General features: G+C 40.6%; 1 protein-coding gene across 3 annotated transcripts in view; it reads left to right on the forward strand.

Moving 5' to 3' along the window:
• bcl7a (BAF chromatin remodeling complex subunit BCL7A) overlaps window positions 1-13,254 on the forward strand; it is a 52,166-nt gene that overhangs the window by 24,475 nt on the left and 14,437 nt on the right. For all 3 annotated transcript variants that reach the window (XM_034191436.1, XM_034191437.1, XM_034191438.1), the window contains exon 2: window positions 12,360-12,441. In XM_034191436.1, the coding sequence (XP_034047327.1) occupies window positions 12,360-12,441 (82 nt within the window). The remainder of the gene's footprint in view (window positions 1-12,359; window positions 12,442-13,254) is intronic.

The following is a 13,254-nucleotide window of genomic DNA, read 5'->3' on the forward strand; positions in this document are numbered from 1 at the left end:
AAGGAATTAACAGTAGCAGTTTGCAGTGCTTGCAGCAGTTGTGCTATTTTAGTGTGACATTAAATACACAGATCATTTTCTATACTGATAGGATAGTATCAGTTTAATGTTGTAATAATGTCATGGCTAATCTTAAATGTGTGTAGCATGTGTGAGAAGTTTTCACATGGGAGTGTGTGCGTGTTTACATTTATTTGTGCTTTATTATATCTTTCATGAAGATTGAAAACATTTAAGTAAGCCTCCTTTTTTTCTACTTTGCTTGACAAAAATACTTGATATAATTAACATTAGAGGTCTGACACATTTGTTCATCCCAGGAAATCAGAAATCTCTGCAGAAAACCAGGTTGTACCACCTCATGTTGTTCTGGGAATATGGTTGTTGATGTATTTTACATTATTGTATTACGAGGGCTGTCAATAAAGTAACGGTCCTTTTTATTTTTTTCAAAAACTATATGGATTTCATTCATATGTTTTTACGTCAGACATGCTTGAACCCTCGTGCGCATGCGTGAGTTTTTCCACGCCTGTCGGTGACGTCATTCGCCTGTGAGCACTCCTTGTGGGAGGAGTCATCCAGCCCCTCGTCGGAATTCCTTTGTCTGAGAAGTTGCTGAGAGACTGGCGCGTTGTTTGATCAAAATTTTTTCTAAACCTGTGAGACACATCGAAGTGGACACGGTTCGAAAAATTAAGCTGGTTTTCAGTGAAAATTTTAACGGCTGATGAGAGATTTTGAGGTGATTCTGTCGCTTTAAGGACTTTTCACGGTGCGAGACGTCGCGCAGCGCTCTCAGGCAGCGTCATCAGCCTGTTCAAGCAGAAAACCTCCACATTTCAGGCTCTATTGATCCAGGACGTCGTGAGAGAACAGAGAAGTTTCAGAAGAAGTCGGTTTCAGCATTTTATCCGGATATTCCACTGTTAAAGGAGATTTTTTTAATGAAAGACGTGCGGACGGATCCGCGCGTCGGGACGCAGCCGGCGCGGTGCGGCGGCACAGGAAAAACACCTCCGTGTTGATAACCATTTGTAAAATCCAGGCGGCTTTTGATGGCTTTCAGTGGAGTGAGTATATGAGAAATTGTTTAACAGGCAGGACATGTTCCAACTTGTCCTTAAGGCTTTCAACAGAGGTGTTTTTCCTGTGGCGGAGCGTCACGGCGGCTGCGTCCCGACGCGCGGACCCGTCCGCACGTCTTTCATTAAAAAAATCTCCTTTAACAGTGGAATATCCGGATAAAATGCTGAAACCGACTTCTTCTGAAACTTCTCTGTTCTCTCACGACGTCCTGGATCAATAGAGCCTGAAATGTGGAGGTTTTCAGCTTGAACAGGCTGATGACGGCGGCTGAGAGCGCAGCGCGACGTCTCGCACCGTGAAAAGTCCTTAAAGCGACAGTATCACCTCAAAATCTCTCATCAGCCGTTAAAATTTTCACTGAAAACCAGCTTAATTTTTCGAACCATGTCCACTTCGATGTGTCTCACAGGTTTAGAAAAAATTTTGATCAAACAACGCGCCAGTCTCTCAGCAACTTCTCAGACAAAGGAATTCCTACGAGTGGCTGGACGACTCCTCCCACAAGGAGTGCTCACAGGCGAATGACGTCACCGACAGGCGTGGAAAAACTCACGCATGCGCACGAGGGTTCAAGCATGTCTGACGTAAAAACATATGAATGAAATCCATATAGTTTTTGAAAAAAATAAAAAGGACCGTTACTTTATTGACAGCCCTCGTATGTGGTATATTGTGGTGTATTCAATTGAATATAGGTTGAAGAGGATTTGCAGATCATTGTAATCTGTTTTTATTTACATTTCACACAACGTCCCAACTTCATTGGAATTGGGGTTGTAATTTAAATTTCATTTAAACTGCTTTTTAGTATATTTATAGAATCAACTCACCATTAATTTTCTTCTTGTTAAAAGAGCTGTCCTTGTACGTTCAAATAAGTCGAAATAAGGTTCCTTCTAAATGAATGAATAAATAAATAAATAAAAAGTTCATTCAAAAGTGTGGTCTTCCAGTTAAAAACACATTAGGGCAGGGGTGGCCAAGTTCGGTCCTCGAGAGCCACATTCCTGACACTCTTAGTTGTCTCCCTGCTCCAACACACCTGAATCCAATGAAAGGCTCATTAAAAGTCTGCTAACAAGTCTTTCATTGGATTCAGGTGTGTTGGAGCAGGGAGACAACGAAGAGTGTCAGGAATGTGGCTCTTGCGGACCGAACTTGGCCACCCCTGCATTAGGGTATTTTTACGGAACAACGAACTGTTTTTTTCCTTCTTTCTTTTGTAATTTTATTCTGGCATTTCTGCTTTTCTTTTTTTCCTGAAGAAAGGCATCTTGGGGCAGATTTAGCCCCACACTTAACTTTGGGTGAGAAGTAGGGATGCACCGATCCACAATTTTTCTCTTCTGATCCAATCCTGATACCTGAATTTGGATATCTGCCAATACCGATACTTTTCCGATCTGATATCATAATATTATAATAAAATATTATTGTTATCATTATTGTTGATTTTTTTTTTTTATGAGGATTTTCTTAAAAAGGAGACCTGAAAGTTGAGCTAAAATTTGCCAGAAGGTGCGTCTAAGATGAAAGCCTTGATGTGATGTCTTGGTGAAATAATTAAGTACTTTTATTTTTTTTATAGACTTTTATAGCCTTTTTTTATAGACTTAAAGAGAAAAGACAGCTCTCTCTCTTTCTCTGCCTGTCCCTCTCTCTCTCTCTCACTCGCTTTCTCTCTCCCTCTGTCTCTCGCTCTTTTTCTTCCTCTCGAAAACAGGTTTTCATGCTGCACAAACTTTGATTTTTTGCAAAGCACAAAGCCTTTCAACTGTAAAATAAATGTATTATCAGTGACGCTCACAGGCAGAATTTTAATGGAGACTTTTTCCCTTTCAGCGGACAGAATCTTTGTTCATCTCCTCCCTGGCTGCACACTGAACTGGGTTTTCATAGCATTTTACAGCCTTGAGACAGAGAAGCGGCTAACTTTTTAGCACCCATTTTCAGCAACAATTCAGTTAATTTTTTGGAAAATCCGTGCTTGACGAACAGACAATTTGAACCCGAAAGCAGAGCAAAAATTTGCTGCTAACTGCAGCTAGAACACTGCAGAAGAGAGCTCTCTCAAACAGCCCAGCTTCAGAAAACCTTCTCCCTTCCTCCCGCTCAGCAGTAAACAAGCAGAGAGCAAACAACAGCAGGTGAGAGGATTCACAGGGGGTCTTCTCCGGTATCGGAAAATGTTGTGGGTTGGATCAGTATTCTATGATATGTGAATTACGGAACCCAATACCGATCCGGGATCGGCTGAAGGCACAGACCGGCGGGCTGCTTCGCGGGTGGTTTCTCCCTATGACCACAAAATGGGGCCCCGTAGCTGAGGAGATCCATGAAAACAGCCCGGTGCCTGTCCGAAAGACAGACTGTGTTATTTGAATCTCTTTCCAGAGCGCATTCAGCTGTTTGGGACTTTTACTCTTCCCCGTTTAATAATTAACGGTGGATTATTACTCAGACGTTTTATGGACTTTTTGAGCTCAGCATTGCCCTCCGTCGGATTCTGTCTGGAACATTTCCTAAAGTGACAGAGTGTTCCAGTGCAAACTTATGGTATGTTTCATTTTAAATCAGCTCACAGTGCATTTATCTGTTTACTGTTCGTGTTGTTACTCTGCTGTGAAAATGAACATCTGTTCATTTGTGCTCTAATAGCATGCGCGCGCACACACACACACACACACACACACACACACACACACACACACACACACAGAGACATGGATGTCTGTTTGTTTGCGCCCTAACAGCACACACACAGGCATTCTTTGTGTCATGAGACACTTTATGTTGTTTGATAAAGACATTTATTCATATTTATTTGCTCAAAGTGAGCATGACTGGTGATTGTATTTTATCTGGAGCCAACATGAGCAAAAGCTCAAAATAGTGACTCCATGATGATACTCGTTCAAAGAGCGCTTTAATTATGACCCGACTCTGTTTTAAATGCATGCTAAAAATAATCAAGCCCTGTTAAGAAGTGTCCACCTCTCTCGTTTTTAAAAATGAATAGTCAGTTTAATGGTGTGTTTCTCATTTCAAGTGTAAAGAAAATTTGTGGTCGTGAATTGTGATTTAAATTTTTTTTCCTGTATATAATTTGCAGGGTTTCTCAATCTAGTAAAAAAAAAAAAAAAAAACTCCGGAAAATACAGTGCATTATTGTTTCTGGATTGATCTTGATCTTTGGCCTATACATGACTTGTGTTGTGAGAGGATGGCTCACTGAGTTTATCTGCCAAGTTTGATTAAAAATGCTCTTTGTGTTTTGAAGATATCGCCACATCGTTTAGATAACCTTGGATTTTATCCTATGACCTTGGTGTGGCCTGTGTTGCGAGAGGATGACCCACTGAATTTATCCACAGAGTTAGGTTGAAATTTCTTTGCGTTGTGACGATAACTGCTCTGGACGGACACACAGACATCGCCGTTGTTTTAGCATCTTTCTGCTTCGGCAATGCTAATAATAGAAAAATGACACGGTTAACAACAGATGGCACAGTCAGGATTGAGGCTGCTGTGAAGGACGTAGTTCTGGTCTCTGTCTCCGTCTTTCAGAGCTACTTGTCTCATTTGTATGAAGTTGTGGATTCTGGACACTGTTGTTTGATGAAGGAATGGTCCATTTTTAACCACATGTCCATACAAAGGCAAAATTAATAACAAGCTAGTGGATACATTTGGAATTAGCTTGAACTTGTTCTATCAGTCCCACTGTGATGTATAGCCAGTATATCATGTGTGCCATGGAAACGGGTACAAAAGTTTTAATTGAAAAATCTCACTTTACAAGTGGAATTAGATTAGATAGAACTTTATTGATCCCTTGGGAAGACTCCCTCAGGGAAATTGAGGTTCCAGTAGCATTGTATAGCAGCACACAGGGTAAGAAGCATACAGAGTATCAAAAGTGAAAAAGAAAAACAGCAAATATAAATACAGATACACAATATAAATACCAGACATACTGGTTTACTGGCTACTACTGTTCCTCTCGTTCCCATTACGTGTCTTCCTGTTACACCACCACCCCCACCCCCCCAGTGAGGACTTGTGGCTCTACTAAAATTCATGGCAGAGTTGTAGCTCCATACTACAGAAAGCTCTGAATGTATACTTTAATTTTGTATACAGTTTAATGGCTTTATAGCACGTTAGTAATGTTGACTCTGGCTGGATAAGTTGTGTTTGTATGTTGGGCGCACACAGCGACCACTCAGTGAAATTCCTTAATTTTCATTGAAATGTTGGTTTCAAATTTTGGCCGATCTTCATTAATTTAAAATTTTAGTACACAGCACTCTGACACTTTATGGACATAAAATTACTAATGTCATGAATGTGACTTTTTGAAACTTTGCAATTTGAGTCAGACCCACTAATTTAAGGTGCTTAACACACTACTTTGGTGACATCTAGTGGACAGATGTGTCACAGCAACGTGTAGATGAACTCATGACCCAATGACACTGTGCACAGTTTGAGTATTAATTAATTTTGGGTCATTCTGGAGGTGTTATTTAGTTTTAAAATGAGTCAAAACATAATGCATAGCATGTCTGATGTCTGAGTATTTTGCGAAAGTCGTAGGCAGTCCTAATGCTTCTTTTGGAATGTATTTTTTGTTTTTATCTTTATTTGCATGTTAGAAAAAAAAATTCTGTGTTGCTTTTTGAACAGACAAAGTAGCAAAAAAGTTGAGGCTATTTTATTATTATTAAAAAAGCTGGCACAATATCGGAAAACTAATTAAAAAAATAAACCTTATCTTCGTTTGGTTTGTCAAAAACGTCCCAGGCAAATGGGAAAACTGTTTTAAATGAGAATTTCCTGAGTTTAGGGGAAGGCAGAGCCCTTAATGAAGAAATTTAATTGGGCAGTTGAGTTCACACTCAGATGGTGTTTATGCGTTTAATCAAAACAAGTGTGCCCCCCCCCAAACCTGGAGTCAGTTTGTCCTCCATAAAGACGAAGAATAGAGCTCAGCGTTGGACAACCTCAACAGTCTCTCCATCGCTTTTAGAGTTTACCTTCATTGAAAGGACAAAGGGGATTAAACACTCCAGGGCACTTCAAACATCAAGGAGAACATGGCAAACAATCCTCTTGGGGACAAACGAGCTTTAACGTCTCTTGACTCCGTTGTTGAGCTGACAATCCTGTTTGGTGAGCTACTCTCTCCCCGAGTATGTAACTAGATTTTTACGCCAGCGGACATTTGACGACAGAAGACACTTGGATGAGCGGTGAATCATCTTGAAGACTAACAAGAACTCCAGTCACTTTTATCTTCTGAATACCTTCTGCCTGGATGATTTGGAATCTTGGTGATGAGGTTGTATATTATCAGGGCCTTTGTGGTAGAAGACACCACTCACAGAAGAGTTCAGAGTTAAAAGACAAATTCCATTTTTTTTTTTACCAGATACATTGCTCATGATATTATCATAACATAGAAAGTATTTACTGTATGTTACATTCACAACTGGAGAACCAGAGTGCAAAACTCCGCCAACACTAGTTTCCAATTCCACAAATGTTTACCTTGGAAAAAATATTCACGGTCCAATTCCCATTGGAAGTGGCTTTTCGTAGGCTAAAATATAATACAAAATATACATCAAAAGGGCGTTTCAATGTTAAAATCAATTGTCCACAATCCGGATTTGATTCGGATCAGTCTTTGTCAGGCTATAGTGAGTGCCAGTCTGCATCTGACTTTCAACTATAAGAGTGATTGGGGCACATTTGATTAAGATATTATGTAAAATATATATTAAGTGGGGTTTTCAATGTTAAATTTAAGTGGCCACAAGATCTGTAATCCGGATCAAACGTCACTCGATAAAGTATACCATCCTACATAATGCTTTCAAATACAAAAGAAATTTGATCTTTTTTGACAAAGTTATGAATTTTGGAAAAATCATTCAATATTATGCCCCGGTAACATGGCACACGGCGACAAAGGATAAAAATCAAAAATCATTGAGAAATGTGGACGACAGATCTTGCACATTTCCCATCACAGAAAAGCCTGTGAATCAAGCAAACTCGAACAGAATTCAAAACGAAAAGAAAAACGAAGTGAACATCAACCTTGACGCTTTAAACAAAATCAAAATGAAACATTCACAATGACGTGACAGAAAGTGGGTATAAAACCGAGCGCACATGCAGTCAAGGCAGCCACAAAAGGTTGAAACGTGCGTAAATAAAGTAGTCGCTAAAATGTTCTTAATGCTATTGTTTTTGTATGAAAACGCTTTTTCATCCCAAACATGGACGATTCATTAGAGATACAAAGATGTTTTGTTCAGGTCGTTGAAGCTTCAGTTATTGATTCGTTCAGATATCGTCAACCTTCGTTTAAGATGTCGGACTTGGGAGGTTGAACAAAGTTGGACGACAGTCAAACGAAACGCTAATGTTATGAAAACTAAGCAAACTATCCGGTTGTTAAGCTCTCATGTAATGCATCACCTGATACACTTTTATAGTTATCTTTACAATGAAAGTGTGTTAAGAAATTTGTTCTAGTAGTCTATGATGACTTTTTCACCTTTTTTCAGCATCATTATATGCAAATATTGCCATTTTGTGCTTGTCCCACACCCAGACTTTTGATCTTCAATGATAAAAATGAATGGTAAAGAAACATTTTTTCTAATGTTTTAAAATATCTCTGAATAAAATATCAGTAAAATAATCAAAACATAATTGGGGTATTCAGTGTCATACAACTATTGTGATTTTTTTAAACAAAATGTAGTTGTCCCACACTATTGCCGTAATTTCCACCACAACACTGTAATGTCCCTTTAAACAGTTTGTATGAAAGATTGTTTGGGTAGTTTCTATGGAGATAAACAGTCACATCAGAGCACATGTATATAGCGCCAAATCACAACAAACAGTTGCCCCAAGGCGCTTTATATTGTAAGGCAATGGTGTGGTGGAAATTACATTTACAAGGCCAATAGTGCCCGTAGTTAAAGAATCACCCACAAATTAAGTTTAAAAACAAAACAACAAAAAAAAAATAACATTACAAGACAGCTCTGCGGTGTTTGCACAGGCACAGAATAATAGTAGTGCTATGTGACTAAAAAGATTAATCCAGGTTTTGAGTATATTTCTTATTATTACATGGGAAACAAGGTACCAGTAGATTCAGTAGTAGAGAAGCTTGAATCTTCGAGTGGACTGGGTTGCTTGACGCGAGGATGTTTCGCTTCAAATCGCAGAAGCTTCCTCAGCTAAAATTCTTGCTCTGGAAGTCTGACTTCTCTCTGACTCTTGTAGAGACGAATGAACAGAAGCCAACAAAAGCTGGAGTTTTAAACCTAACCAGACCCCTCCTACTGAGAGGCAGACTGCTATAGGCTAGTGACTAAACAATAGCTCTAATTAGCAACTATTGTGCTCTAGTTAGCACTCTCCTAATGACAGGGCAGCTGTCCCTCCTAATGATGGGATAGATGCCTTTCTTGATGGCTCCCTTGATGACTCTCCTGATGACGTGAATGACTCATTACCATGAACAAAAGACTGAAACTCCTTTGACCTGAGTACCCCATTATAAACAGGGGACAAAGCGTGTCTCAGACCCCCTCCCCGGTTAAGGCTGGGTTTCAAACGTTTCACAAAGAATGCCTTTGGCTCAAACCACCCCCTTGAACACAAGCTCGGGGTGATCAGGACGCTTCAACACAGAGCCCTATAGGTGCCCACAACTGCAGAGGGAAGGACTAAAGAACAACAACGTGTCCGGAAAGCCCTCACAGTATGTGGGTACCCACGATGGTCCCTGGACAAAGTGCAGAAGTCCCAGAGAACAAAGAGACCAGATAGACAGGAGATGGAGACAAGAAGAAGAGGAGTGTCTCTCCCTTATTTAGCAGGAGTAGGGGAAAAACTACAGAGGATCTTCAGACAGCACAAAATCCCAGTTTACTTTAAACCGATTAACACCTTGAGACAGAAATTAGTTCACCCTAAGGACATGATCCCTAGTTACAAACAGAGCAATGTAGTGTATTCTATCAGATGTCAGGAAAACTGTAACGAACACTACATAGGTGAGACTAAGCAACCTTTACACAAAAGACTATACCAGCACCGCAGAGAGGGCGCCAGTGGACCTCAGTCTGCAGTTCATCTCCACCTTAAAGACAATAACCACACGTTTGAGGACAAGGAAGTTAAAATATTAGCCAGAGAGAAGAAATGGTTTGAGAGAGGGGTCAAGGAGGCATTCTTTGTGAAACGTCTGAAACCCAGCCTTAACCGGGGAGGGGGTCTGAGACACGCTTTGTCCCCTGTTTACAATGGGGTACTCAGGTCAAAGGAGCTTCAGTCTTTTGTTCATGGTAATGAGTCATTCACGTCATCAGGAGAGTCATCAAGGGAGCCATCAAGAAAGGCATCCATCCCATCATTAGGAGGGACAGCTGCCCTGTCATTAGGAGAGTGCTAACTAGAGCACAATAGTTGCTAATTAGAGCTATTGTTTAGTCACTAGCCTATAGCAGTCTGCCTCTCAGTAGGAGGGGTCTGGTTAGGTTTAAAATTCCAGCTTTTGTTGGCTTCTGTTCATTCTCTACAAGAGTCAGACAGAAGTCAGACTTCCAGAGCAAGAATTTTAGCTGAGGAAGCTTCTGCGATTTGAAGCGAAACGTCCTCGCGTCAAGCAACCCAGTCCAGTCGAAGATTCAAGCTTCTCTATTATGGAAACCACCTGGATAACTGAGAGCCTACACAGAAACAGTAGATTCAGTAGATTCTCACAAATCCAACAAGATTAGTAAAAAAAAAAGTAGAAAAGGGGGTGTTCACAATAATAGTAGCATCTGCTGTTGACGCTACAAACTCACAACTATTATGTTCAAACTGCCTTTTTAGCAATCCTGTGAATCACTAAACTAGTATTTAGTTGTATAACCACAGTTTTTCATGATTTCTTCACATCTGCGAGGCATTAATTTTGTTGGTTTGGAACCAGGATTTTGCTTGCTTACTAGTGTGCTTGGGGTCATTGTCTTGTTGAAACACCCATTTCAAGGGCATGTCCTCTTCAGCATAAGGCAACATGACCTCTTCAAGTATTCTGACATATCCAAACTGATCCATGATACCTGGTATGCGATATATAGGCCCAACACCATAGTAGGAGAAACATGCCCATATCATGATGCTTGCACCACCATGCTTCACTGTGAACTGTGGCTTGAATTCAGAGTTTGAGGGTCGTCTCACAAACTGTCTGCGGCCCTTGGACCCAAAAAGAACAATTTTACTGTCATCAGTCCACAAAATATCCCTCCATTTCTCTTTAGGCCAGTTGATGTGTTCTTTGGTAAATTATAACCTCTTCTGCACGTCTTTTATTTAACAGAGGGACTTTGCGGGAGATTCTTGCAAATAAATTAGCTTCACACAGGTGTCTTCTAACTGTCACAGCACTTACAGGTAACTCCAGACTGTCTTTGATCATCCTGGAGCTGATCAATGGGTGAGCCTTTGCCATTCTGGTTATTCTTCTATCCATTTTGATGGTTGTTTTCCATTTTCTTCCACGCGTCTCTGGTTTTTTTGTCCATTTTAAAGCATTGAAGATCATTGTAGATGAACAGCCTATAATTTTTTGCACCTGCATATAAATTTTCCCCTCTCCAGTCAACTTTTAGTCAAACTACGCTGTTCTTCTGAACAATGTCTTGAATGTCCCATTTTCCTCAAGCTTTCAAAGAGAAAAGCATGTTCAACAGGTGCTGGCTTCATCCTTAAATAGGGGACACCCGATTCACACCTGTTTCTTCCACAAAATTGAGAAACTCACTGACTGAATGCCACACTACTATTATTGTGAACACCCCCTTTTCTACATTTTTTTAATAATAGCCCAATTTCATAGCCTTAAGAGTGTGCATATCATGAATGCTTGGTCTTGTTGGATTTGTGAGAATCTACTGAATCTACTGGTACCTTGTTTCCCATGTAACAGTAAGAAATATACTCAAAACCTGGATTAATCTTTTTAGTCACATAGCACTACTATTATTCTGAACACTACTGTAAATGTCAGCTGTCCACAGTTTCTCTGGGATCGAAGTTGCACGTAGGCACAGTTGCTATAAGGAGGTGCATTTAATTTGACAAAGACTGTGACAAAAGACATTAAAACCACTACACATTTCACTCATGGTACCAACATGAGACTTAACTAAACTGGCTAAACCACTGAGCTACAAAAACACAAATCATTAGCACTAACATCACTGTTAAACTAACATGAACCACAATAACAACATTTAAAACCGCAAAGCCCCGAACTCCGGCGGTGCATTGCAGCACAATGTCCATTGTTTACTGGTTAGCTATAATTGCTAATTTTTCCAAAAATATTTGTCTTATCAACTTTATTTTCACAGCGTTCAACCTTGACCCAAAATACATAAGCATACCAAGCGGCAAATATCAGCTCTCCCCAGTTTTTGTGTGATCAAAGTGAAATGACGTACTGCATGCATTATGAACCATGACCCAAAGAAGCTGAAGGATTCTAGGCTCCAAAGGTCAAGGTCACTGGAACACACTTTGTAAAAATATTTTGTGTGCAATAACTTCATTCCTTATTGCCTGATTGATGCCACACTTGATGACCACAAGAACCCTATTGATTTGGGGGCCAAAAGCTCAAAGGCCAACATCAGTCAATTCCATTTCAATTCAATTTATTTCATTTCATTTATATAGCGCCAAATCACAACAAAGGTGCCTCAAGGTGCTTCACACAAGTAAGATTTAACCTTACCAACCCTCAGAGCAAGCACACAGGTGACAGTGGTAAGGAAAAATTCCCTGTGATGATTTGAGGAAGAAACCTCAAGCAGACCAAACTCAAAGGGGTGACCATCTGCTTGAGCCATTCTACCGGTCACTTGTCAATGGTACACTTACCAACATTTGTCCAGGATATTGTGGGTTCATTTAGACTATGAGCTTGGCTTTATTGTTATTCTTCATTTTATAGACTTAATTGATCAGTTTGTTAAACGGTCAACAGATGAATCAGCAATGACAATCATTCATTACAACCTCATTGTGACATTGACAGTACAGCACAATCGTGTGCGCGCGCATGCTGCTTATAGATTTTGCTTTCCAAGTTTTCATGCTACATCCCGAAGTGCTTTTGCGTGTATGATAAGGTGCTCGGTGCCACAGAGTCTCTGAACAAGCGGCTTTCTTTCTCACAGGGAGAAGAAATGGGTGACTGTTGGCGACACGTCCCTTCGCATCTACAAGTGGGTGCCAGTGATGGAGCCCAAATCAGATGATGTGAGTTTACCCTCGCATGCGTGTCTATATATATATATATATATATATATACACACGTATATGTGTGTGTGTGTGTATGTACGAGGTCTGTTAGAAAAGTATCCGACCTTATTATTTTAAAAAAAAAACCATATGGATTTGAATCACGTGTGTTGCGTCAGACAAGCTTGAACCCTTGTGCGCATGCGTGAGTTTTTTCATGCCTGTCGGTTGCGTCATTCGCCTGTGAGCAGGCTTTGTGTGAGGTGTGGTCCACCCCTCTCGTCTATTTTTTATTGCGAATAAATGTCTGAACGATTTGGAGCTTTGCTGCATCAATTTTTTTCCAGAAACTGTGAGAGACCTCCAGGTGGACACCCTTCGAAAAATTAATATGGCTTTCAGGGACGATTTTATGGGGATTAAACAGATTACGGGGTGTTACTGCCACTTTAAGGACTGCCCACAACTGCTGAGAGCGCGGCCCCCATCGACAGGCTGACATCCCGCACAAACAACCAGATCATTTCCAGCGTGAAAGCTTTGTTGATCCGGGACCTCGTCTGACTTTCACAAAAAGGCAGAAGATGTGGACATCAGCACTTTTTCCGGCACATTCCACCGTTACAGGAGTTTCTTTCATGGAAAGAAAAGCGGAGGGACACGCCATGGCTCCGTTCATTACGTGGCACAAAACCACCTCGGTGTTGGTCTCTCAGGACAGCTTTCAGGTGGATTTCAGACGGATTCCGGTTGCTTTCCAGTCGTGTGAATATCCGATTGTGATTATGCATGAGCTGGACATGCCAGAACATGTCCCGTGAGGCTTCATCA

The sequence above is a fragment of the Thalassophryne amazonica genome, chromosome 17, assembly GCF_902500255.1.
Source record: "Thalassophryne amazonica chromosome 17, fThaAma1.1, whole genome shotgun sequence".
Lineage (NCBI taxonomy): Eukaryota > Metazoa > Chordata > Actinopteri > Batrachoidiformes > Batrachoididae > Thalassophryne > Thalassophryne amazonica.